The sequence below is a fragment of the Acomys minous genome (assembly GCF_964271855.1).
Source record: "Acomys minous genome assembly, chromosome: 3".
Taxonomy (NCBI): Eukaryota; Metazoa; Chordata; class Mammalia; order Rodentia; family Muridae; genus Acomys; species Acomys minous.
The window spans coordinates 38,638,808-38,665,713 of record NC_140485.1 but is presented as its reverse complement, the minus strand read 5'-3'; the positions used below and the strand labels follow the sequence as shown (position 1 = coordinate 38,665,713).

The window sequence follows — 26,906 nt, the reverse complement described above, 5'->3', positions numbered from 1 at the left end:
TTCCCATAATATATAGCTACCCCTAATAGTAGCCACACAGATTATTAATTCCATTAATTTCATTACAAATGATGAACTTATATTGACACATCTTACCACACAAAAAACCACTTTACATTAGAAATACCTAATATTTTCTAATTAGTTCCTATATGGACTGTTCCCTAAAACATGCAAGACACACTTAAAATGCAGCAAGGGAACAGCTGAAGACCTCCGCGTACATCTCTTTAAATAAAACATAGGCAACAAATAAATAAACCTGTGAACAGATGTTCCTACGCCCTACGTCATCAGGTAAAAGCAGAATGAAACTGGGGGAAGGATTGTAAGCTTTGTCCCAGGTGAAAGCAATCTTGGCGGGCTTTGCCCCTTGGAAACATCATGGATACACTTGATAGATTGGATGGAGGCATCTTGGGTCTGAAATTCAGGAAGCGGACAAAGGGAAGCAGGCCAGGCTATTGTGTTTCTAATCAAACATCGATGGGGGAAGGGATCCTCACCCAGACTGGCCATTGCAAGCCTGAGAGAGCCTGAGAGAGACATAGGCTGAGGAGAGAGAAGCCTACAGTTTTTGAAGCAGGATCCAGTGCATTTGGGGAGACCAGTTTACAGGCCAGACTAGCATGCAGGCCAGAGACACCTGGGATCCATCCCGTGGATCAGATATTGGAAGGTTTATTCTTGTTTCCCTTTAATCCTTTTCCCCCTCTTGTATAGGACAGTTGGGTTGTATAATAAAGGCTAATTTTTAAGAAACAGAGCCAACATGAAACTGTACAGAAGCATTTGAAGTGCTAACTGCTGACAGGATACAGAATATCAGGAACTCCAATGCTTTGGAAATGCACAGAGATAGTCATAGTGGAAGGGAATGGAACTGTTTCTTATGAACCCAAGTGTATTTTTGCTATACAATTCAGTGGTCACTTTTACTGGTATTTTCCCCAAAGAATAAAAACAAGGCCAGATAGAAATCTGTACAATGATGTTATACAGAATTGCCAGAATTGTAAAGAACAAAGATATCCATCAATAAGACATGGAGTACACTGTGCTAACTGTAGACAGTGGGGGACATGGAGACTGAGGAAGCTACCTTCTAGCCAGGCAGGACCTATTGTGAAGGGAGGGGAACATCAATCCACCTACAAAACCTTCAACCCAAAATTTACCCTGCCAGCAAGATCTGCAGAGACAAAGATGTGTAGACACTGAGGGGATGACTAATCAATATATAGCTCCAATCTGAGACCCACCCCACGAAAGACAACTAATTCCTGTCACCATTAAGGATGCTCTACTATGTTTACAGCATAATTGTCCTCTGAGATGACAGCACCTGCCCCCTAACAGCTGACCAAATCAGATGATAAGACTGACAGCCACTCATTAGGCAGAGCTCAAGGAATCCTGTGGAAGAACAAGAGGGAAGGATAAAAGGACCCAGAAAGGGCAAAAACACCATAAAAAGACAACAGAGTCAACTAACATGGGCCCATGGGGGCTTACAGAGATGGAAACACTAACCAAAGAGCTTGCATGGACTGCACCTAGGCCTCCTCCACATATGTAACCAATGGACTAGCAGCTAGACCTTGATGTGGGTCCCCTAGTAAGCTGAGCTGGTGCTGTCTATGACATGAACTCTGTTGCCTGCTTTCAAGCACTTCCTCCTAATTTGGCTGCCTTGCCTGGCCTCAGTAGATGAGAATGAGCTTAGTCCTGATGAGACTTGATGTGCTGGGGTTGAGGGGGGCTGCCCTTTTCTGAGAACAAGAGGAGAGGGGGAAGAGAATGGGAGGGAGGGACTAGGAGGAGAGGAGGGAGAGTGCTACAATCAAAATATAAAGTGAATATATAAACTAAAAATAAATTTAAAAGTACCCTCAAACTGAATGTTCCTCCCTTCTACTTCCTATGTGTCGCTCTATCTGTCCTCCTGACTTCCTCTTGTTCTCTGTTTTTGTATCCTATGTTAACTCCCTGTCAACAGGCTGGTTGCTCCACCTCTTGATCTATAGTTGATAATCCTATTCAAGCAGAAAGCTCTTGGATTAGAGGTAAGTGCTATGACTGAGTCACACTACAACTACAAATAGGTTTTTCCAGTAAACAACACAATCACAGAGTTCACATTGTGATCAAATATCCTGCAACATTTATCACATCTCAATAAAGCATCCCTGAAAATGCTGTTAATATACCAAGTAACAGGTAACAAAGTATGTATGTGTATATATATACCCTTAGAAACACTCATAATGATAACATAAAAACCACAAAAGTAAAATTAATGAAAAAATTCATTTTACTTGTATATTCAAAAATGATGAAAAAGCAACTATCTATTTCCAGAAACTACAAAACAACATGGAGAGAACAGTGTTTATTACAAAAGGATAATTTGTCTTTGAAGTGTTCTGTTTAACCATGTCACTATCCTCAAGTCTGGCCGACCATTGCTAACTATACTATAGGGCAGGCTCATGACTTTGTGTCTGCTGAGGACTTGTAGGTACAACACAGCTACACTACTAGAGAGTTGTATCTACTGTCCAAGATGAACACTGTTTTGAAGCCCTTTTATTTTTTTTCTAAATCTTTTTCTTTTTAATTTTATTTTATTAATTTATTCATATTACATCTCAATGGTTATCCCATCCCTTGTATCCTCCCATTCCCCCTCCCTCCCATTTTCCCCTTACTCCCCTCCCCTATGACTGTGACTGAGGGGGATTTCCTCCCCCTGTATATGCTCATAGGGTATCAAGTCTCTTCTTGGTAGCCTGCTGTCCTTCCTCTGAGTGCCACCAGGTCTCCCCATTCAGGGGACGTGGTCAAATATAAGGCACCAGAGTACGTGTGAAAGTCATATCCCACTCTCCACTCAACTGTGGAGAATGTCCTGTCCATTGGCTAGATCTGGGTAGGGGTTTGAAGTTTTATGGCCTGTATTGTCCTTGGCTGATGCCATAGTTTAAGCAGGACCCCTGGGCCCAAATCTGCCTATCATAATGTTTGAAACCCTTTTATAATGTAGTATCAGAAGGAAAGGAGTTCTTCTTAAATTTATTGAACAAACAAAGAAAATATTGTGGAACATAAAACCCAATGATAGCATTGTCCTTGGATCCTAATGTGTAAACAAGAAAGCCAATTAAGTTAAATCAACATCACAAATTTCATTACAACTATACTCAAACATTTATTGCTCTCCTACCATATAAGTCAAGCACTCTATAGGCACTGGGAATACAAAGAAATAGAAAACATCATTCTTGATTTGAATGAGCTTTTAATATTATGGCAATCTATAAATATTATATAATGTAAACCACTTCTTCACTTTGAAATAGACAAAGTTCTAAGAAGAGGCTAATGCCTACAGGCTTAGGAGGATTTGTCAGAAGATTACAATGCCAGCCTAAGCTACAGTTAGAGGCCAGCCTGGGCTACATACAGCAATACCAGATTTTTTAAAAAGGAAGGAAGGGAAGATAATGACTAGCTTTTCCAACACACTTGAAAAAGGTTAAACTAACAAACCCATATTTTGAAACATTATCAAGATATTCCCCAAAGGATGCAGGGAAAAAGAAGTGGAAGTTCAAACTGAGAACACACCCCTGTGCTGAATGACTGGATGACAGTGGATATAAAACTAAAGACAGACAGACAGACAAACGCACCCACCATGACGCCAGGCAGTCAATTTGAAATGGGGAACAGGAACAGCATAAATATCTGCAAACTCAAAACTCAGAGTTGTTCTTAGAAAGTCACAGCCAACTCCTATTGCTAGAGCCAGAAGTTAAACATCTACCTGCACAGCATTAGAAACCTCACACTTGGAAAACAATTCAGTACAAAGGACACTTAATGTGCTACATGATATTTTTAGACAAAAACATTCTTCATGGTAGAATGCCATAAGAAAGAAAATGCCCCCAGAGGACCTGCACCTACTTTTAAAGAAATAAAACCACTACCTCTTGATAATTTGTTCTACCTGAAATCTTAGCTTTCTAACAAAACTGGAAGTGCAGTCCTGGGCCAGCTTGCACTACTGGCCTTGTCTTCCAAGAACTAAGAATTTGAAGAACACAGCGTTGAACAAAACAAGCTCCAGCTTGCTGTCATAGCCTTCAGCAACTGAAGAAGGAAAACAATCTATCATTTTTCTCTTTATTGTCCATTTAAAATGGAAGATTTTTTGAAATAAAAGATTGCTACTAATCTTAAATATACTACAAGAAGAGGAATACAATTTCAGGAAAGAATAATGGTCCTTGGTTCATGTGAATGGGAGAGTGGCTACCTGACAGAGAAAATGATGTCTAGTGTTCAGTCCTGTCCACGGTCTTGCATGTGTGAGCTCATGTACATATCAATGAAATGAAAAAGTACCAAAGTCAGCACCATTAACTTTAGCAAATCCAGTCATTATAAAAATTACGATTAAAGTTTAACATATTAAAATTGCAAAAATATTTACCATTGAACCTTGCGTTCTTTTTAATTTTTTTATTTTTAATTTGGTCATTTTACAACCTGATCATAGCCCCCTCCCTTGTCGCTTCCCTGTCCCACCCTTTCTCCCACATACCCTCTCCCTCCCTCCCCTAGTTCTCAGAAAGGGGAGCTTTCCTCTTCTAACATCTGACCTCAGCCTATCAAGTCCCATCTGGACTGCCTGTATCCTCTGCCTTTGAGGCCTGGCAAGGATGCCCTGCCAGGAAGATGTGATCAATATGGGGGGGCCAGAGTCCACGTCAGAAGTAATCCCTACTCCCCATATTATGGGGCCCACAAGGAGACTTGCTGCAAAAGGACAAATGGAAAAGAATCTTGCATTCTTAATGGGCTACCACAACCTATTCTTGTCACTTCAGGTGGCCTTGTTGTGTTTCCTCCCCTGATTTCCCCTGGTTATTTGACCAGACAAACATGACACACAAAAGCTGAAATTCTATAAAAGCCAGACAAGCTACCTTAGCATGAAAGGTTATTGTTCTTCTTACTGCCTCACATTTGTTCCCGGCATTGACTTTATCCATCCACATAAACATCAGTTGTGAAAGCATTACGTAGCAATCCTTGGACTCAGCACAGGATATGTGACAGCAACCAAGACACACTTGTCCAAGACTCCACAGAGCTCACTGTGCCAGGAAAGTGCTATGGTTTAGACATGAAGCATCTCCCAGTAAGCTCAATGTTTAAGGCTTCATCCCAGGCTGATGAAGCTACTAAGAAGGAACTAGACTATGGAGAGGCTCACTCTGTTTATTACATTGGTCTACTGATCATTGCATAGCTTAACAGCCTATTAGGAAATGAAACATGCATTTGAAAAATCTATCTTCTCAGCACCCTGACCATTTCCCTTGTAACTTATCACTCTGACCGAAGCCGCAAGTGTCAATCCAAACTAACACTACTAATGCACAGGCTTATAACTCCCTAATAGCCTCTAGATTCCTATGATCTCATAAGGTAGGGAAGATAATAGTAATTCCACATTTTGAATAATGAAAATAATTCAATGTAGTCTACAATAGTACATTTCTGAAACAAGAAAAATATATTCTTATAAAAAGCAGTGGGGAGAGTGCCTACCTAGAAAGTACCACACCCTGAGATTTACACCCAGAGTCCAATAAATGAATATTTAAAACAGACAAGAGTAAACATGAAAGAAAATTGTGAGTCATTTAGCTTTTCTGAACCACCTAAGCCATGAAAGACAAGGAGTTCTTTTCCTTAAAATTCAAACTCTTAAATATATTCATTGTATTTGCAAAGCTAGCTACAATTCTGAGCAAATTTTTTAAATCAGTAGCTTCTTTAGGTCAGTTGCTTTTAAACATTAAATAAAAGGATGTAAGTGTAACATTCCCCTAGACTTCATTTAGAACTAGGTGATTTTTTAATAAGTTCTTGTATGATCAAAAGTTTCATCTCTAAATTCACCATTGAAGAGAATGTAGAAAATAATAATTAAGTGGGTGCAAGGTATAAGTGAATGCATGACTCACAGTTTGCAAAGTAAAATGGTTTGGGGAAAAGGCACAGGAAGGAGAGGAGCAAATAATGGATTCGGGATGAAATGAAGACCTTTCCTGTCCAAATCCTGCCACCAGTTCTTTATTACTTGAGGATTAAGGGAACAGTGAATAAGCTGCCTGCAGACAGCTGAAAGGTAAAAATAACATTATCTCTATATATGCCTAACTTGAAAATTTTCAGAAATAACATTCATAAAATTAAACTTTCTATTAAAAGTTCCTGGAATATCAAACAAATCAGAACAATGGAAATGTCAAAATTACCAGGATTACATATTTCCCAAGAACCTGAACAGAACGAAACAACAGTGTTGGGTCAAGTTGTAGAATCACCTACATTTGTTCCACTTGGCTTCAGAAAAAGAAAATACAGTACAGATTTAATAGGGGAGTCAGTAGGGTTTCTTTTTCTACTCTGTGGGTAAGTACAAAATAAATGTTAGGTACTCCCAGGAGAGTTCAGCAAATTGACAAAATGTACTTTCATTGTTAAGGTACAGAAATCATTAGAAGCCACTCACATACAGTCCCCACCTTGAACTTTCCCCTTGTAAATATGTGTGCATAACACAAAATGTGTATTTCAATATACCATAAGTATATTTAAAATCACTTCCCACTGCTTTGGCTAAGATGATGCATAAATTGTACTTTAGCATGGGTTTTGTTATCTTTCCATTATCCATCTCTACATGAAATGAACAAAATTTCATTTGATGAAGTTTTATTCAACAGAAGGTTCCCCCTTTTTTGAATATATTTAAATCTACATTTACATATATTTAGAGTTCTTACTATATGACAGCATTCACCTAAAGGCTTTACACACATAAACCTATTTGAAAAGACCAGATAAATCCTATTAATAACCTATGATGAGGCAAGAAATATTTTTATGATGAAAGAAATATATACTCGCTCTCACATATATACTCGCTCTCACAGGTAAATGAACAACATCTAATCAATCTAGTTTACTTGATCCAACTCAAACAAAATCTGTAGGAAAAAACTAGTACAAGAATTCCGGGTGCTTGTTCATGTATTGCCCAAGCCAGGTGTAATTCCAGAATCCTTGCTCTTAGCATTAATCAACATGTCTCCCATATACCAGAAGAAGCAATGTGTGATTTTTTCCTTTTATTATTATGGTTATTATTGTCCTGGCCTCAAACTCATAGAGATTCACCTGGCTCTCTCTCCCAAGTCCTGAAATGAATGGATTAAGCCACCCCCCCCCAGACATAAGAATGACTTTTAAAGTGAAAGAACCAACTTATAATATACAAACATATTATATTGTGTGATATAATATATAATATGTCATTTCTGAAGTCAATACATAAAAAATATTATCAGTACTATAAGCTGGTATTTGAAGAAATTTTAGAATGAAAGCTTTTTGTCTATATTGAAAGTAAAAAATTATCAAAGGTTATATTTTTTCTTTTTGAATATTATATTGTCTAACATTTGTGTAATCTCCTTATAACTTTAAAGTATTTTGTATAAAATTTTATTTGATCTTGCCAATGAAATTTTTAGTAAGATAGGGATGATAATTAATTTCATATATCAATATAATCAAATCAAAGTCTCCAAAATGTGATCAAATATTAGTCTAGAACTTTCTATGAGGTGATTTTAGAAAAATAGTAATATTTAAATTGGCAGGCTCTAAGCAAAGCAAATAAGTTCCAAAATATGAGAGAAAAAAGTTAATAAAACAAAAAGTAATCTCCACTAAATTAAGAATTGGTACAGTTCTTTGGTACTCAAGCAGTACTTCCCTGTCTATAGCCTATCTGACACCCTTATGGATAAAGGATTCTGTAATTGTCATATGCCAATTCTTTAATATCTCTGTCTCTCCTCCACCTTCCTTCCTCCCTCCTTGTCTTCCTCTGCCATTCACACTGTCCCTCTCTCTCCTACCCTTACTCCCCTACACTATATGCATATGCATTCACAAAGACATACACACACACACACAAACACACACACACACACACACATCAGTCTTCCTGTATCTACCATTTCACTTTCCATAATTTCAGTCACACAAAAAGTTTTTCCAGATGTCAATGATTCATAAGTTTTAAACTGCCCAGCCACTAAGTAGAACGAGGAACCTTTATGCCAGCCTACTCTTCGCTTCCCACCTAAGACATGAATTATCTTTCTGTACAGTGCATCCACAGTAATATGTGCTACCTATTGTCAGTTGTTTTTCAGGTGCCTTCATTATCTGTGCTGCAGATTAAGAAACATCTGATGGCCTGTAAATGCAAGAATTGTGATACTGGCAATTCAGACTTACCAAAGGGAAGTAAGAGAATTAAGCAAAAGAAGTGAAAAAAAAATCATGACTTAATAAGGAAAAAACTTGATTGCTGACGTTGCTAAAGTCTATAATAAGAATACTAAGTATAAACACTACATATATAGTATATATTCACGCTATCCAGGTTTACAAGCATTCTGAGTCTTGAAATGCATTCATTGAAAAAAAATGGACTACAAAGAGAGAGAGAGAGAGAGAGAGAGAGAGAGAAAGAAAGAAAGAAAGAAAGAATGCACTAGGCTCTGATTTATTTTCCAAGGGTTCATATATTGGGAGCTTGTTCTCTGTTGTAGTAATATATAGTAATTGTAGGTAGGAGGGTTAGGGTCATTAGGGGACTGCTCTCAGAAGGAAATGATGTACTTCTTACATGAATTGCTATCCATGAATAAGACTAACCTCTCCTGGTGGTCTAGCTTCTGACTTCACCATCCAGTCTCTCTTTCTCCTACATGTGATTTCCACGATGCTATGCATCACCATGTGATACAGACAAGGAAGTCCGTACTATACTAACTGCCAATGTAACTGAATGTTCAGCCTCCAATACTTAGCTACACAAATCTCTTTACTTTAGAAATTCCAACTGTGATTTGGTAGAACTAATCAAATCAGGTAAATAATTTCTCAGATACTAAGCTGTCAACCATGAGAGCATTCTATCTATGAGTAGACACATAAGAAGATTGAAATCATATGGTCAAGTAAAACCGGAGCACAAATGTTTATAAAACTCCTATCCATGATAAAAGCAAAATAGTTGATAACATAAATGGATCCAAAGACAAATCACTAAACAAAACACAGTATACCCATACCATGAACAATTCTGTATTAAAAAAAAAGAAAAAGGTAGGGCTGTGGTCATATCTTGGTGAAAGAACATTACCTAATGTGTTCAACACTCTGCCTTGGTGCTTATAGCCACATGCATACATAAATAAATGCATACATATAAAAATAAAGAAGCACCTGCTACAACTTGGGTATATCTTTAAAACACATTAAGAATGTAAACACAAAACACACTTTAGGTAAATCCAAAATGATATAACATAGCTTAGTAGTTTTCAAGGTCTAGAAAAAAGTAAACAATAGTCTGATTGCCAGTGGACATGAGGCTTATCCATGTCCTAAAAAGTTCCTAAGGTAAACAATAATTGTGACCGCATAACCACATCAATACACTAAAGAACATTCAACTGTATACCTTTAAAAGGTGAATTTTATCATAGACACAGCACTGTAATTCAATAAATACTTAAAACAATTTTTAAAAAGTCAACTCACCTGCCCTTTTTGTGGTGTCAAACAATGAACAACTTCATTCACCATTACTGGGATGTGCAATTCAGCCATGGCTTCAGAATCTTTGTCTTCTGGTCTCTGTACCTTCTGGGTGCCACACAGAGCTTTCTCCTCCAAAGCTTCGTATTCCGTATATGCTGTTGGTGTAGTGTGCATTGTTTGGGGACAGACACCCAAATGAAATGCACCAAACTCCACAAAGTATGAAAACAGTCCTTTATGCATTTTACAAAAATATGGATATCGAAGCATTCTGTAGGTCAAGAAAGCCACAATAGAAGGTTAAAATATGATGACTTTTGGTTTCTAATTCTTTTAAAGATACAATGCTTTGGAGAAAGCAAATTCACATGAAATGTTTACTACATAAAGAAAAAATGTAATCCACATCATCATCTAAGCAAGTGAAGTTGAATTCTGGGACTTAATGCCAGAAAGTGGCACTTTCTAGATAAGCAAAAAAACTAAGTGACCACACAAACATAGTTAAATGTAATTTCTCAGTGGACATAGCAACGACAGCTACAATTCCAGAACTCTGGAAACTAGGGCTGGAAGAATGTCCGAGGAGGCTGACCTGAACTAGAAAAGTTAATTAACTAAGTAATTAAATAAATACAACTTACTGGTGGCTTTATAAAACCATCAATTTTCAATTATAACTCATTTTCTGTAATATATTTTTAATTTAGTTAGTTCTAAAGAGTAGAAACTTTAAAATATGTATTTAAAAAGTAAACTTGGTCTATTGCCATTGTCCCCAGGGCTCACCCAATCTTCTCTAAAGGTAAGCTAAACCACCAAAAGAAAGTTAAGCATTTATCTTTATGTTTGGATCATCCTTAATTTCATGTTGTTTTATGTCTTGCCCTCACAGTGCTAAATTAATATATTCACCTTAGCTTTGAGAAGATTGACTATGGAAAAGAGAAAACATGGGGACCAGACAAGAAAATACGATCACTTTGTGAAAACCTTACAGATTTCCAAAATAGTCTCTGACAAGACTGCCTCTGCACAGCCTGGATCGCTGAAGTACACACCAAATTAAACTACAACTTAGCAAACACTGGGCGTGTGCTGGTACTCATTCCCTGCCCCGACCCAGTCCTGAAGATCAAACCCAGCTTACTGGTACCACACAACCAATCAAACACTAAAATACATTTTCATCCCTCATTTAATTGAGACAAGTTCTAGTATAGAACCCAGGATAATCTCAAATTTCCTATTTGCTTTAACCTCCCAAACAATATTTCAATTAAAGCCACATGCGATAACACCTTGCTATACTTGGGTATTTCATAGCTACCATTTTGGCTTTGTTTGTCTGGTGTGTGTGTGTGGTGTTCGCACGAGGGTACAAACATGCATGCATATGCAATGTGTAGTGCATGAGTGTGTGACTATATGTGTGTCTGTCTGTCTGTGTTTCTATGTGTGTGTAAGACTGTGTATTTGTGAGTGGGGGAGGGGGGATTGTTTGCTGGTTGGTGTTAGACATTGAACCCTGGGCCCATGTACACTAAGTTCACTCTCAACCTCTAAAGTACAACCCAGATCCTCATTTTTTGAATGTATGCCCCCTGTGCCCTAAACCCAAGCACAAGTAATACAGCCTTTGAATTTCTCAACTTCTCTAATTTTCTTCTCCGATTTGAAATTATTCTAAATGCAGAGGGGGAAAGGGATATTTACATAAGCATATTAACACAAGAGTTTTTAAAAATATTTGTTTTTATCCCAATTAGCTTCAAACAATGTCTACAATACTTCCATAGTAAATACCCAGTTGGCAGTACTCTTCCTTCTCATGGATTGAGTTACTTAAGAATAAGTCCAATGATTCAATCCACAAACTCAAACAACACTAAGTGTTTAACAAGTGTTTCAGTGGAGGGGAGAGAGAGAACACACAGATGAATGAAGACATTTCAGACTTCACAAAATAAAGGTTTTTATCAACCCAGTCTAACTATCCCCACTAAACCCAAGTTTTCAAAGCGCTTGAAGAAACAAATCCCATATAAATGTCTACCTTTACTTTTGCAATAGAAAGTCAAGTTAGTTATATGTATTGACTAAAACAGAATAGAATACAAATATATGTAAATATGTTATACAGACAACATGAAGATGTTACCTTCAGGATAATACATCCAATTTGCTTTAGAAATAATCTGCTATATTATGTAACAACGAGAAATAGTGACAATGAAAATATGATGCTGTCAAAGGAACTAGAAATAAAACTCTAAAGGGAATTTATAGATCTTAAGCATCAACCAATTAAACAGATTGGAAATTATTCTTGAAATTCTTCAAATAACTTACAAAAATCAAGCAGAACTACCCTTTACTTTTTGTTATCTAAATTTTTTCAAAATAATAGCTAATTTTTATAGAGCTCTAAGTGCCAACAATTCTAAGCAAAATTCTTCCTACATCCTTAGATCTTTATCATAATTCTTAGAGTTAAATGTAATTATACCTATAGTATACACTGAAGAAACTAAATAGCTCCCACATAGCCAGAGCCACAACTGTAACTATAATTCAAGAGACATATCATTAGAGCTGGCAATCTTCATAATCAGTGTTATAAACATAACCCAACTGAAATATTTAATGTAACCATACACTTTAATGGTACACTACATTGATTATATATATATACATATATACATATATATATAGTATCTCATGAATTATACTATTAATGGAAACAACCTCGCATACTCTCTCTTTGCTCTGCTTAGAAGCAACAGTGTTGTGAGATCTCCAATAAAAGGCACACAACGCACCAGGCAAAAGAATGGCACCAGTGCCTAAACTCTATGTCCAGACAATTTTAATGGCTTATGAACATATGAACACAAGTATATATGAATGCAGGTACCCATAGAGGCCAGAGGCACTGTCTCCCCCAGAGCTGGAGTTATAAGCAGTGGTGACTAAAACGACGTGGGCGCTGAGAACTGAACTCAGGTCCTCAACAGTACACATATTTAACCACTGAGCTATGTCCTCAGCCCCAGGTTCCTTCGCTTTCTTTCTTTCTTTCTTTCTTTCTTTCTTTCTTTCTTTCTTTTTTTAAAGCATTGCTGCCAATAAAAACCTCAAAACAATGTGGATGTAAAGCTAATAAAAATGGACACAAAATTGTTTGCACCCAGCGTTTTAGTCTTTATTGTCCTCGAATTTTATGCGTTCGTTTAACTATGTTCAAGGTAAATCATAATCTTTTTAAAATTATGATCTAACTAAGCTTGTAACCCAGGCAAGCATGGAGGAGTTACAAATAAATTGTTATTTGTAGTCCTTAGATTATTTGTAGTCTCGCTTTTCTGGGATAGTGTCCTAAAAATTCCTGAGTGCAAAGTGTAAAGGGAATTTCTCCTACCAAAGAAACCAAATCTCTCTGGTATCCTGTAAGATTGTCTAATTTACTACTGCAAGCCAGTAAACCTGGACTCTAAAGCACATTGCGCCTCGTTAAAAGTAAGTCATTTAACTTTTCTACCTGGGCAAAGTTCCCTTAAACCGTGGAGACCACAAAATTAGCAAGGAATACAGACTGAGTACAAACTATAAAGAGTACTTCCTTGCGGCTGCTAACTGCTACTAGGTTTAGTTTGCCTTGAGAGGAAAGGTTACAAATGTAATTTTAAGGCTAGAAAGGCGACACAGGGGCTGGAGGGAAGGCAGAAAAGCTTGGAAGCAGGAGGAATGCACACTGTAGGCAAAAGATCCCAGCCCTTCCTGGGCAATCTTCAAAGGGAAGATTGGGAACGTAGGAGATCTTCAAAGTTATGCTGACAAGGACACCCGAGGGAGCTGGGGGAGGGGCTTGTGTTCTCGGCTAGAGAGAGAATCCACAGCCTACAACCCTTACACCAAAAGAGCAAGGTCTCTAACTACGAACTAGGAACTTGCCACTTCTCCTCACCTTGGGCAAAAAGAGTCCTCAGTCAGCTTCTAAGTTAGGCCAGCGGCGAAGGTAAAACGCAAGAAAACGTGAATTTGCATATACCTAGGTCCGGGGTGGGGAAACTTGTAAGAACGGACAGATGGGACTGACGGGGCCCTTGTCCGTCGGAACAACTGAGGAGTGTCCGCCTTTTGTTCCGCTGCTCCCAGTACCTGGTGTGAAAGGGTATTGAGGTCAAAAGGTTCCAAAAGAACTTCCTGGGAAAATAAGGTTAATTGTTTTGGTGCCCGACACAAGTTTACATGTAACTTTTAATTTTCTTTTCTGTCAACTATAAAAATGCATACATTTTGTAATGGCTCCATACATTGTCCACTTTCTAACCAAAAGTGAAATTTTCAACTTCCTTAGCCCTGTACTTTTGGGAAATTTTGGTTCTTTCCTCTTCTCTTTCATTTTGATAAGAAGCATGAGGTTCTCTTGTCCTGCTGTAACTGCTGTCAAACTCCTGAGCTGCCACTGCACAGCAATGGTATTGATTATATTGTCAAAACATCTCCGTTTTAATCAAATGCATGATTCCTCGAGATTATGGATCTTAGCCAGGCGTGGTTGCACACGCCTTTAATCCCAGCACTCTGGAGGCAGAGGTGGGTGGATCTCTGTGAGTTCAAGGCCAGCCTGGTCTATGAAGCAACCAGGGCTGTTTTACAGAGAAATCCTGTCAGGAAAAAAAAAAGAAAAAGAAAAAGAAAACAAACAAACAAACAAACAAAAAGAATATGGGTCTCATAATTGGAACACTATGATAAAGCAAGTGCAATGCAGAACTGAAATTAAGTGGATATTATTTGGATTGGATTGAGTGAGCAGTAGTAAACCTATACAGTGTGGATGTCAAAAGAAAAGAAAAAGATTAAATTTACTTGTCTGCTTATTCATTCACCAATGTAATTTTTCAAGATGGCAAGATAAACATATCTTCAAACTAGACTAAAATATTTTTTAGTCACTTGCTATAGAAAATACTTTTAAAAAACAAATGGCAGAATTTTGGTTTGTTTTAAAAGATGAATACTTGCAAATGTAGGTTTTCCTAACACTTCAATTTTTTTCAGAATAAAATAAAAACAATATGCTTATATCTTATAGTCTGTTTTGAGAATAAAGTGAGGTAATGTGTAAGGATTAATAATATGCCTGAGACACCTCACTATATAGTGAGGGAATATTAAAACCCAGTACCACACAAATGATGATGTCATTAACTGGTACATATAATACAAGCAGAAATAAATAACCATTTTATTGATGCATTATTCAGGGCTCATAAAAATTTATAGAGCATGCATGAGATATAATTTGCAATGCTGCTGATTCTTTTTTTCAATAGATATAGGGATTGTCTGTAATCTTTGGGTTTTCAGCACAAAATTCCACTAACAATCCTCTGCACTGCTGGGTGTGGTGATCCACCCCTTTATTCCCCAAACTCTGCAGGCAGATATCGGCAGACAGGGGGATCTCAGCGAGTTCCGTGGCAGTCATGTCTACATAGCAAGCTCCAGGGCAGCCTAGGCTACCAAGCAAGACCCTGTCTAGATAGACGATATATAGGTAGGTAGGTAGGTGATAGATTGATAATGTTCTGCACTGTAACATCCTATTTTTACAGTGATATTCAATCAACAGGAATATAAACTCCACGAAGGGAGAGATGTTGTCATTGCATACTAATATGCTCCTAAAGTCTCCAAGTAATAATTGCATTCTAGTCATATAAACAATAAAAATGAAATTCAGATCATAATACTAAATTTTTCCAAAGGGCCTGAAAATGTCAACACACTGATAGAAGGCTTGCCTAACAAACAATACAAATATTGCCAAATTGAAACATAAGTTATCTTAGTAAATATACTTCCCAAGTTTCCATGCATTTTTCTTTCTAAATTATGCACTCAGAAATAATACAATTCAGAACTAAAATCACCTGATCCAATAATGGCCTAGGCCATTATCGTTAAGTGACTTTATTTTGTAATGTTACAACTTGGATCACGTTAAATGCCGTCAAATACCAAATATTTTCAATCACCAATAACTGAAGCAGGCCAGGAAGGCCTAACCACAAAAAAGACTTGGGCCTGGATCTGGAAGACTGGGATTTCCAATTAATTCAGGTGAAGGCTCCATACCTTTCCTAGGATGAGATCTAATTCCTTGGCCTGATTAATGAGAAAGGGAAAAGAACAAAGTAACCCCAGCTTTTTAACACGCCCACAGACTCCGCCTTTTCCCCCTATGAGAAACACACCACACAAGGCCCCCTAAGGCCCCAAGGCAAGGGTGTGCAGCCGCACTAAAGATCCCGGGGGCTGCTTCCCACCTGCACCTTTGCCCTAGCTCCGCCCACCTCCGCCAGCGCTCCCGGAAACAACCGCGCGCGTTGCCACGGCGACGCCGAGAAAAGCAGCTTTTCCCTCCGGCTCGTGAGGCCCGGCCTCTGGCGCCAAACTGAGAGACGCCGGGGGAAAACGGACGACGTGATGACGTCATCAGAACGGCAGCCAATGAAATGGAGAGCTGAGGAAACTGGCTTGGGTTTGAATTTGTGGCTGTGCTTGAAGCGCCTGGAAGCCGTTTCTGCCAAGTTGTCGCTGTCACTACTTCTAGGTGAGTGGAGTGGACGCCGTGTCCGCGGCGTGCGGGTTAATTCTCGGGTCACCAGAGTGGAGGATCTGGCGTCTGTGCTCAGGTCCACGGACAAAGTAGCTTTCGGCGGGAGGTGCGGGACGAGGGTCCCGTTGGTACTGCGGCTGGTAGGACTGTCTGCCTTAGTATGCCAGACAGACCCCCGCCAGCCGCTCCCAGCACTGAGGTCCCGGGGTTCGCCTCAGCGCCCCGGCAGAAGGCGGGCCCCTTTAAAGGGTAGCTGGCCCTTTCCCGAGACTTGGACTGAGGACTCTCACAGTCCAGCCTCTAGGAGTGTGAGGTTCCTTCCGGATTCCATTTTCGGAGTATCCTGCTTGGGATGCACACGTGAGTGTGCGACTTCTGGGCTTTACTGTCAAGCGAGGAGCTTTTGTGCAGAGAGGTTCTCTGGTCAGTTTAGAGTCCGGTTGTAGCATCGGGCAAGACCAGCCCTGACTGCCCACTTGTATTGGTGAAGATCACAAAGAAAACTTAAGTGCCTGAAAGCCAGAAGTAGCTCCACAGTCTGCTGTCTCTGCTACCCTTTCTTTTAGGAGCTCATTGGCCTTGCCCTTACAAAGAAGCCAAAGCTGGCTGTTGCTCATTATAATATGAAAGGGGATGATTAATTGGACTAGAACTAAATTTGTTGGTGATGTCATTCCACCATGCTCAGTTCCCACCGTGGGTTTTGGAAGGTTTTCTAGAACTTTGCTGTTAATACAAAATCCACAGAGGCGATAAATAGTGCTTGCTATTAAATTCAGTGTCTTATAAGAAACATTTTAGTAAGTTATTGCCTTGAGAGGTATTCTCTAATTGAATCAGTACTAACACATATGCAAGATGTTTCGTTTTAAAGAGCATCTTGTCCCGTTATAGTTATACCTCACATCAATAAAGACACAATAAGATGACTATGTTAATGCTATGAGAGGCAACAGAAAGAAAGACAGACAGAAAATTAGCACACTATCAGTGCGGATCTTCCGTCCAGTGCTACTTGTCATTCTCTCCTGGTGTTTGAAACTTGGTCAGTGGGGTGGCTCTGACACCAAAGTTAACCCAGATAGAAACTGCAACTGAAAATCCTGCTCCCTGTTCTAAACTTGGATTGGAATTTTCTACTTGAGTTTGAAATAATTCCTAGCTATGTCATTATGCGTCAGTGTCTCTGAAAGCAGTCTTTTCTGTTTCTTCGTCATGAAATTTGGGGTTGTACCTGGCTGCATTTTCTGCGTCGCTATTAATAACATGTGGAAACAGTGCTAAGTTCCTATGTCTGTAAACCAGCCTTCCATGGTTTCTCTGAGGGTTGGATGACATGAATACGAAATGTTTGCCATAGTTCCTGGCAGAGAGTAACTCATAATCACCACTATTGTAGATGGCTCCATATGGATACTAGAAAAACATCAAAAAACTAAGTTATGTTTCATCCTTTACTCTTGCCTTAGTGAACAAAATTTTCCTGCTTAGTGCTGAGTTTCCAGGAAAATGCACAGAAGAGTAAAACAGTGTTTACTACTTGATGAGGAGTGGGGAAATAGGTAGATACCAATCCAATCGTACAAACTGAATTACAGTTCACAGGATGGGGAGTGCATGCTGAGAGACTATCAATTTATTGCTGAAGTCATTACATATTATATGTATAATAACAGTATGTCTTGAATGCATATAATTCTTAATGCCAGCTAAGTATCTTTAAATTTTTTAAGCAAATATATAATTTTCATTTTTATAAGGAAACATTTTAGGGACTATACATGAGTAAATTACCATTTGGGTTCTTTGTTTTATATATATATATATATTTTAATTATATTGTTAATTATATATTTGAGAACTGTAGCAGTATAAAATAACAATCCCATTTGCTATCATTTCTGCATTTCCCACCCCTCTGGACTCTCTTAATGTATAAAATAATCATACCATTTAGAGCAGGAAAGACTCTTAAATACCATCTACTTTAATCCTGAGTTCAAATATCACCAGCTATAGACCTCCATTGTCCTCATCTATACCCACTCTGGGATGGATCAGTATTCTATGGTGCTCTATAGGCTTATTTTATTCTCACCAAAGAAATCTTAGCCATTGGCTCTTATGATTCTACTTCAACAACATCAGAGCATTGTCCGAAAAGAATTTGCAAATCATCATCTTATTCCGCAGATAACAATAACTGTTTCATATTAGACATAGTCTCTGCACTTGACACAGAATCAACTAAGTATGCATCTCCTAGTTACCCATGTTATAAAAGAACATACTTTTTTAATATAGGAATGTTATCATTAATTTCTGAGGATGTCAGTATACTTGAAATATTTTTTTACCTTTTTTAAAAATTAATTTATTCAGATTATAACTCAATTGTTTTCCCATCACTTGTATCCTCCCATTCCTCCCTCCTTCCTGCTTTCACCCTACACCCCTCCCCTATGACTGTGACTGAGGGGAGCTCCTCCCCCACTATATGGTCATAGGCTATCATGTCTCATCTTGGTAGCCTGTTTATTCTTTCTCTGATTGCCACCAAGCCTTCCCACCAAGGGGAAGTGGTCAAATATGGGTCACCAGAGTTCATGTCAGAGTCAGTCCCCACTGGCCACACAACTGTGGAGAATGTCCTGTCCATTGGCTAGATCTGAGTAGGAGTTCAATGTTTACTGCTTGTACTATCCTTGGTTGGTGCAGTTGTTTGAGCAAACCTCTCTGAGCCCAGATCCACCCTTCACGATGTTCTTCTTATAGGTTTCTAGGACCCTCTGGAGCCTTCTATTTCCCCATTCTCCTACATTTCTCTCACCTAGAATCCGAATAGGATGTCCTCACATCTATCCCAATCTCCTGATAAGTGAAGACTTCCATGGGACATGCCTTTTGGACTAGTGAGTATATACCATGTGAGTCTTTCTGCTCTGGGTTAACTCACTTAGTATGATAATTTCTAGTTCCATACATCTGTCTACAAATTTGCTTGCAAATTTCAAGATTTCCTTATTTTTAATAGCTGAGTAGTATTCCATAGTGTAAATGTACCACAGTTTCTTTATACATTCTTCAACTGAAGGACATTTAGATTGTTTTCAGGTTCTGGCTATTATAAATAAAGCTGCTGTGAACATACTTGAGCACATGTCCTTTTTGTGTGGGGGAATATCTTCTGGGTATATTTCAAGAAGTGGAATAGCTGGGTCTTGGGGAAGCCCTATTTCCAGTTTTCTGAGAAAGGGCCAGATTGATTTCCAAAGTGGTTGTACAAGTTTGCATTCCTACCAGCAATGAAGGAGTATTCCTCTTTCTCCACATCCTTGCCAACATGTGGTATCACTTGAATTTTTGATCTTAGCCATTCTGATGGGTGTAAGATAGAATCTCAGAGTTGTTTTGATTTTCATTTCTCTGATGACTAAAGATGTTGAGCATTTCTTTAAGTGTTTCTCAGCCATTTGATTATTCCTCTGTTGAGAATTTTCTGTTTAGTTCTGAGCCCCATTTCTTAACTGGGTTATTTGGTTTGGTGGTGTTTAATTTCTTGAGTTCTTTATATTTTGGATATTAGAGCTTTGTCAGATGTAGGGTAGGTGAAGATCTTTTCCTAGTAATATGTTTTACCTTTAAGGAATATATTTCTGGGACCAGTGACATAGTCCAGTGGCTAAAGGTACATTCTTGGAACCCATGTGATAGAGAGAGAATTGACTCTTACAAGTTGTCCACAGACCTCCACATGCATGATGTTATACATGTGCCCACAGACACATAAAACACACAGAGAAAATAAGTAAAATGTAATACATTTACCTGTGTGATACACACGTTTCTGGACTCTGGAGTTATTTTGAAAAAGCCTGTGAAGTTTTGAGCAAAAACATGTTAAATGTATTTCTCATTGAGTAGGTATCTCAGTGTTAGACACTGGTCTCTGATACCTGCATTTAATCTGTCCTCCCTCACCCTCCTCAGAAGCTGTAACTACAAATGTGTCACAATGCTGGTCTTTACATTTGATTATTCTATTGGCTCTATGAATTCTTTTAAGAAAATCGGACTGTTAGTGGGCTTCTTTGGGAGAGCACAAGTCTTAGATTCAGTCACTAGCATGGAGGGAAGACCATTTGATTCACTTGTTTTCACTAACTAGGAAAATGCATGATTCTTTAAAAATATGATTAATCTTTCATTGTTTGAAATGAAAACTAGGTGCAGGTGAGACTAAGCTTTCAAAATCTTTAATGAGGGCCACAGGAGTTTGTAGCTAATTGGAAATTTTTGTAGGTATTTTTAAAAAACGTGTTATTCAAGTATCATTTCTGGAAGAAATTTTGACAGTCTCTAAAAAGAGTTTATGAAGTACACTGTCAAATGTAACTTGGTGTTGCAACCCTTTAAAGATTTTAAGAAAGATTGATCCTATTTCCTATTCCTCTCTGTTCTCTAGCTGGAGCACAAGAAAGCAAGGATTCCCTTGAGCGTTCTTTAGGCTCTAAAGATAAAATTACATCCAGGCATTTGAAACTAAACAGTTATAAAGGAAATAAATGATTTAATTAAATTGACCATGCCAAAAACTAGCCTTGCAGCTCCATTCGCCTCCACTTTGCACAAGCTTACTACTCTCACAGACTTTTAGATTTGCCTCTTAAAATATATAGACATGGGCCAGCAAGGTGGCTCAGCATTTAATGGCACTTGTTGCCAAGCCTGATGACTTTAATTTGAGCCTCATAATCTATATGAAAGGAGGGTGAAGCCTGCAATTTGTCCTTAGTGTCTTTAGTAGCCTGGAGCTTTGTGTAGGCCTGCTGGGCTTTCTCGTATTCGTTGTCATCTTGTTCAGCTGATTTTTAGGTAGTCCTCTTGGTGAGGCTTTGCAGTTGGAATTTCCCTTATTCCTAGGAGACACATTCTCTCTTTCTTTGGCCCTCGTGATTTTTCCACCACCTCTTCCTCAGTATTTGTAGATGTGGCCACTGGGACTACCTCCATAACTCTACTTTCTGATTAGTTGTACCATTTTGTAATGGTCTTCACCTATAGCAAAGAGATAACTGGTGAAGACTACCCTTGACTGTGGGTATAAGACAATGATAATGTAGTTAGGGATTGGGCTGCTTTAGTAAAGTGAGTGAAGTTCACCTCTAAAATCTGTGACTTCACCAGCCCTGGGTAGCTGGTTGGTTTTGAGTACCAGGCATGATTTCCCTCTTGTTGACTGGAATATTTCATAGTATGTTATCTGCACATATTCCAGGGCCTTCTAGTCATACATTTTAGTCAGAGTGTATGCCTCAGTTATTTAATCCCAATATTCAAAACTATTCACTTCATTCTAGCTCATACACCAGTACCACCCTAGTATTTTTCTTAGCCATAATTTTTTGTATGAAAATAGATCTGAAAATCTCTACATTGGTAGCTTTTCACTTTCAGTCTATGCTCAACTGGTGGAACTTCTTGGTTGTTGTTGTTGTTGTTGACTAGTAAATAATACTGAAATATATTTGTGGAATACAGTATATTTGGCATTATCCATTGTTGACTAAGCCAATTCATCTAAGACATAGATCCATATCTTGACATTTATTCCTTTGTGATGAGAATATTGAGAACTCTTCTCAGCATAGACTCTGGTAAAGACTTAGTTCAGTGGTCTTTCTTTAACCGTTTTTCAGTAGTACACGCTGTTCCTGTAACATGAGTGTCCTTAGCAAGGACAGAGCAGGCATTGGCCTGACATGGCACCAGAAACAAGCCTTGAGTGCACAGGTGCCACACAAACCCAGTTTCATGCAGGTATACTCCAGTGTTACTAAAGGTATGCTAACTGAAGAAAGAGAGAGCAAGGACAGGACCTCTCAACCGCAGCTTACAGACAGGAGCCTCAGTGATGCAGATGTGGCACACACTAAGTAGCTCACCTCAAGATCTCTTTAGGGATATTTCCTTTGTCTTGGTTTTTTGTTTGTTTGGCTTGGGTTGGGCTTTTTTGTTTTTTTTTTGGGTTTTTTTTGTTTTTTTTTGTTTTTGCTTGCTTGCTTGCTTTCTCCCCTCCAAACGGGTCTCTGCAGCCCTAGTTGACTGGAACTCACTTTTTGCAACAGACTGGCCTCAAACTCACCAAGATGTGCCTGCCTCTGCTTCCCATATTCTGGGATTAAAGGTGCACTATATGCCAAACCTTTTCTTCATGCTGGAACCCAAAGTAGCCTGGAACTCAGGGCTATCCTTCCTATTCCGCTTTCTTAGTGCTGGAATTAAGCCAGAGAATCAAGGGTTTTTCTGTGATATTGTGTCTCCAAATAATGGCAGCTACCACTGTAGTGTCTCAGATCATGGCTGCCTAAACATGAACTGAACAGTGACACAATAGACATGCTAATGTGGGCAGGGGAAAGACCTTAGGACCTCAACCGGGCAATTAAGGAATGCTACAAGCAGGAAAAACAGTTCCTACTTAAATGTTGGGGCAGCGGGGTGTAAAAGTGTGTGTGCACATGGATTTTGCAGAAGTGGAAGTGTCATGACTTAAGGATTTTCAATTGTTTCATGGGTAGTTGAACTTTTCCAGCTGTTGGTCTTTGTCAGTTTCTTTTTGTTCCTGTGCACAATTCATGCATTTACTGGTGTTCTTTAAATTTGCATGTCATTAAGAAATCAGAGACTAGGACCTCTGAATAAATAAGTAGTGTATACTGTTTGCTCTTCAGATGTGTACTAGCTAGTCACTGCAGCCTTCAAAACTAACCCAGTATATCTCTGAGATACAGGTAGAGAGCAGCCCAGGTGCATCACTTTCTAATGCCAAGACACCTTCACACAAGATCACTGTTACTTAAAGGAGTTTCCAAGCTAAAGCTCCCATTATTACCCTGGTACAATTCAGAAAGATCCTTTCTTGCCCATTTCCATGATCCAACCTGAAAACTGCTAGAGCCGTTGTGAAAATCAAATCATAATCAGCTGTAGTATCTGAGTTTAAGCTTAAGCCCAAGAGTTTGATGGATATTTCAGGAAATTCTTGCAATGTTACAATGTACTTTTGTTACAAGTGTGCCATTTTGTAGGGGTGTTAAGGTTATGGGACAGCATGTATATACATTTCTCCTGATAATACATTTTCCAGGTAAATGGAACATAAAAAGATATCTTTTAAATGATTACTACATGCCAGTTTTAAGTAAAACTAATAGTGGCTTTTTCCTTTTTAATTTCAGAGAAATACCCAGGTATTCATATAAGCAGGGATCAAGATAACTAACCATGTCTGGCTCTGAAGACTTATGTCACCACATGAAAGTAGTAGTCCGTGTGCGTCCTGAGAACACAAAAGAAAAGGCAGATGCCTTCCATAAAGTGGTTCATGTTGTGGATAAACATATACTTGTTTTTGATCCAAAACAAGAAGAAGTCAGTTTTTTTCACAGACCAAAAACTACAAATTTTGATATTACTAAAAGACAAAATAAAGATCTTAAGTTTGTATTTGATGCTGTTTTTGATGAAACATCAACTCAAATGGAAGTTTTTGAACACACAACCAAGCCAATTCTTCATAGTTTTCTGAATGGATACAATTGCACAGGTAATTGTTTCAGTTTGAAATCTAATTTTTTTTTTTAATCTGGCTTCAGTTTTACTTTTGGAAAGTTGTATACTTTGCTCATTTCATAAACACAATCAAGTTTAAGGTATATGAATTCCAGTAATTTTGAAACTTCGGTAGATTGAAGTGTAGGCCTTCTCTGAAACACAGTCATCAGGTATGGCTTCTCTTATGAAACTTCCTCTTCCTGGGGCATGGCTACTGCCTCTGTAAACACGTTTCAGTTTTATTAAACCATATACGTCTTATAATTGATGGCCAGTTTCCCACAGTTTGTACTCACAAGTTTGTTCACTTTGTATGGTTCTCCTCCTCCCTGGGAAGCTGAGGGCCACCAGTCCACCTGAGGCAGAAGGAGACTGAACACTCTGGGAGCCACTTCAGGAGCTAGTTCAACTTTAATCACGGAGAACAAAGCCTGTATAGCCCTTGGGGAGTGGGTGGGGGCTTCCAGGATAGGCATTCATAATTGGTTGAGATCAAACACTTTAAGGATGCTTGTTTTACATTTGGCAGCATGCTCAGGAATACTGTACCTAATTATCCTATAGGTGCAGGGAGAGGAAAGCTAGCAGAGAACTAGGTCAAGGGCCATATAACAAATGTGGCTAGGAGCATCTATGTCTAAAGACACCCTCCAGATGGAGTCAGACAGGGAAGAGGGAGTCCAGCACCTAACAACAAACTCAGAGTGGCTGTCCAAACCTAGATGACTGCAACCTCAAACAGCAAATTCTTCCAACAACTATTGACCTCTCAAACAGCCTGCAATTTCTGAACACTTGCCTTAGTATAAAAATGTTAGAGCTGCACGAAGCCTGAGAATTGTGTGCAGTTTTAGCACATCTTCAGCCCAAGAAGCATTATTTATGTCTTGGAGAGAAGCTTTAGTTTGTCTTTCAGAAAAGGCCAGTTAATACACTGGTTATAGTAATAGCATACTAGTATCTCATTTTTGTAACTCAGTTTTTATGGCATTTTCTACCACACATTCCAAACTAAGTTGGCTCACTGAGACTATCTTACTCAGTTTTGTCACAGAAAATTGACCCTCTTGAATCTTAATCAGAAACAAAATGGTGTTTGTTGGTCTGAACTGCCGATTCTTATTTGTATCCAGATGTTCTTTTCCTTCATAAAACGTCCTGTTGTCCAAAGATTGTTTTTTCCTCCCTTTGGCTTAAAAAGTTTAAAAAGGATATCTGTTGCTATTGTTTCTTCGTTTTCTCTCCAGCTTAGCTATCTTAACACTTCTTTTATAAGCTAAAGCAAATTATCAGCTAATTAATTCCAAAAACTATTTTAACAGTTATTAATATATGAGACTCTGATGACTGAATATGATATTGAGTGTTTGTATTTATAACTAGATTTCTTCATTTGAAGAAATGTATGACTTCTGTATAGTATGGGATAGACTTGTGGAAATGAGAAATGTGCCAGAAATAGCATTTAAAGAATAATTGTATAAGTTACTTTTGTGGAATTCATTCAGCTCAACAACTATATTCCTGTTTTCCTTCATGTTATTTGCTAAAACACAGGATACACTGGCTTGGTGGAGGCAGTATGGTCATACTGTGATGGAGGGTGAGAATGGAGATCGTATTCTGCTGGTAAATAAGGGAGTAGATGTTTCTGCCTGTGATTATATAGGAGGCACAAAATAACATTGAGCTAAATAGGAACAGGGGATAGTTATTGGACTTAAACTTATTTGCTGTTCAGGACATCTGGTTAGCACTAGCCACTAGAGTAGACTTGGTGATACTGTGGTATGACAGTGAGCATTGACCTCAACCCTTTTATTAAACACTCAGTACTTGCATATGGTGCCACTGGAGCTGGGAAGACTCACACAATGCTGGGATCAGCTGCTGAACCCGGGGTAATGTACCTAACAATGTTAGACCTTTTCAAATCCATGGATGAGATTAAAGAAGAGAAAGAGTGCAGTACTGCAGTTTCTTATCTGGAGGTAAGTTGACACTATCCTTCACATTAATCACTGAGAAAATTCATGACAAAGGTCCATTCAAATTACAGTAATCCTATTGTGAGTGCTTTCAATCATTTAATCTCCTTATCATATTTTTATTTTTCTTACTCTTATTTTAATCTAATATCAAATTATAAAGACATTGCAAAAATGGTATATAGAAAGAACTTTTAGATAGCCTTCACTGAGGTGCCCTATATATTAACATTTTTTATTTCCTGTTCTCTCTCTCTCTCTCTCTCTCTCTCTCTCTCTCTCTCTCTCTCTCTGTGTGTGTGTGTGTGTGTGTGTGTGTGTGTGTGTTCTGTACACATTTATTCTTCGAGACTGTTTAAGGTATAAATTTGTTGAACCAGGAAATGTTTTAAATGATCACTTAATGTTTTATCAAAATCGAGAAATTAACAGTGATCATCACTGTCTAATCTGTGAGCTGTAGTGCAGTTTTGCTAAATATATTATTATGTGAAAATATTCCAGATCATGAATTACATTCACTTGCATGCTCTTGGTCATCTTTAATGAGCAGTTTCTGTGGTTTGTGTGTGTGTGTTCTAAAATACAAAGGGTATTTTTAATACCCTTGGTTTGTTTTGTTTGTTTGTTTGTTTGTTTTTTGTTTCTTTTTCTCTATTAGACTTGGTTTAAGTCATGGAAGACACCACAGAAGTACTATTGAATACTTACTACTTCATATCAATTCACTTAGGTAATTGGTTGGTCCTATTACTGGCAATGTTTACTTTTATAAATTTCATTATGCTGGAATTTGCAGGGTTTGCTGATGATTCACATTTGAGTAAATTATAGATGATAGCACTTTTTAGACACCAAAATTTCTTTTTATGTTTATTCCTTAGTATTTATTGTAAGGAAAGCTTTTTCCCTTTGTTACACTAGCATAGACTTGTTGGTTATTTAATAATCAATAGATTATA

At 38.3% G+C, this 26,906-nt stretch overlaps 2 protein-coding genes across 6 annotated transcripts in view; one reads left to right on the top strand and one right to left on the bottom strand.

The window, feature by feature from the left end:
• The window catches only part of METTL15 (methyltransferase 15, mitochondrial 12S rRNA N4-cytidine), a gene marked incomplete at its 5' end in the record, with an annotated part of 168,032 nt that extends 151,244 nt beyond the window's left edge, over window positions 1-16,788 (bottom strand). The window contains 4 exons of the mRNA XM_084775190.1: window positions 9,709-9,979; window positions 13,760-13,869; window positions 16,074-16,493; window positions 16,630-16,788. Coding sequence (XP_084631316.1) covers window positions 9,709-9,979; window positions 13,760-13,869; window positions 16,074-16,493; window positions 16,630-16,788 — 960 coding nt within the window. The remainder of the gene's footprint in view (window positions 1-9,708; window positions 9,980-13,759; window positions 13,870-16,073; window positions 16,494-16,629) is intronic.
• Window positions 16,197-26,906, top strand: part of KIF18A (kinesin family member 18A) — a 68,245-nt gene continuing 57,535 nt past the window's right edge. For 2 of the 5 annotated variants that reach the window (XM_084777135.1, XM_084777131.1), the window contains exons 1-3: window positions 16,197-16,333; window positions 23,581-23,948; window positions 25,790-25,947. In XM_084777135.1, coding sequence (XP_084633261.1) covers window positions 23,627-23,948; window positions 25,790-25,947 — 480 coding nt within the window. In that variant the 5' untranslated portion in view covers window positions 16,197-16,333; window positions 23,581-23,626. Of the gene's footprint in view, window positions 16,334-19,114; window positions 19,267-23,580; window positions 23,949-25,789; window positions 25,948-26,906 lie in introns of all 5 variants that reach the window. The other 3 variants (XM_084777132.1, XM_084777133.1, XM_084777134.1) reach the window with 3 other exon arrangements.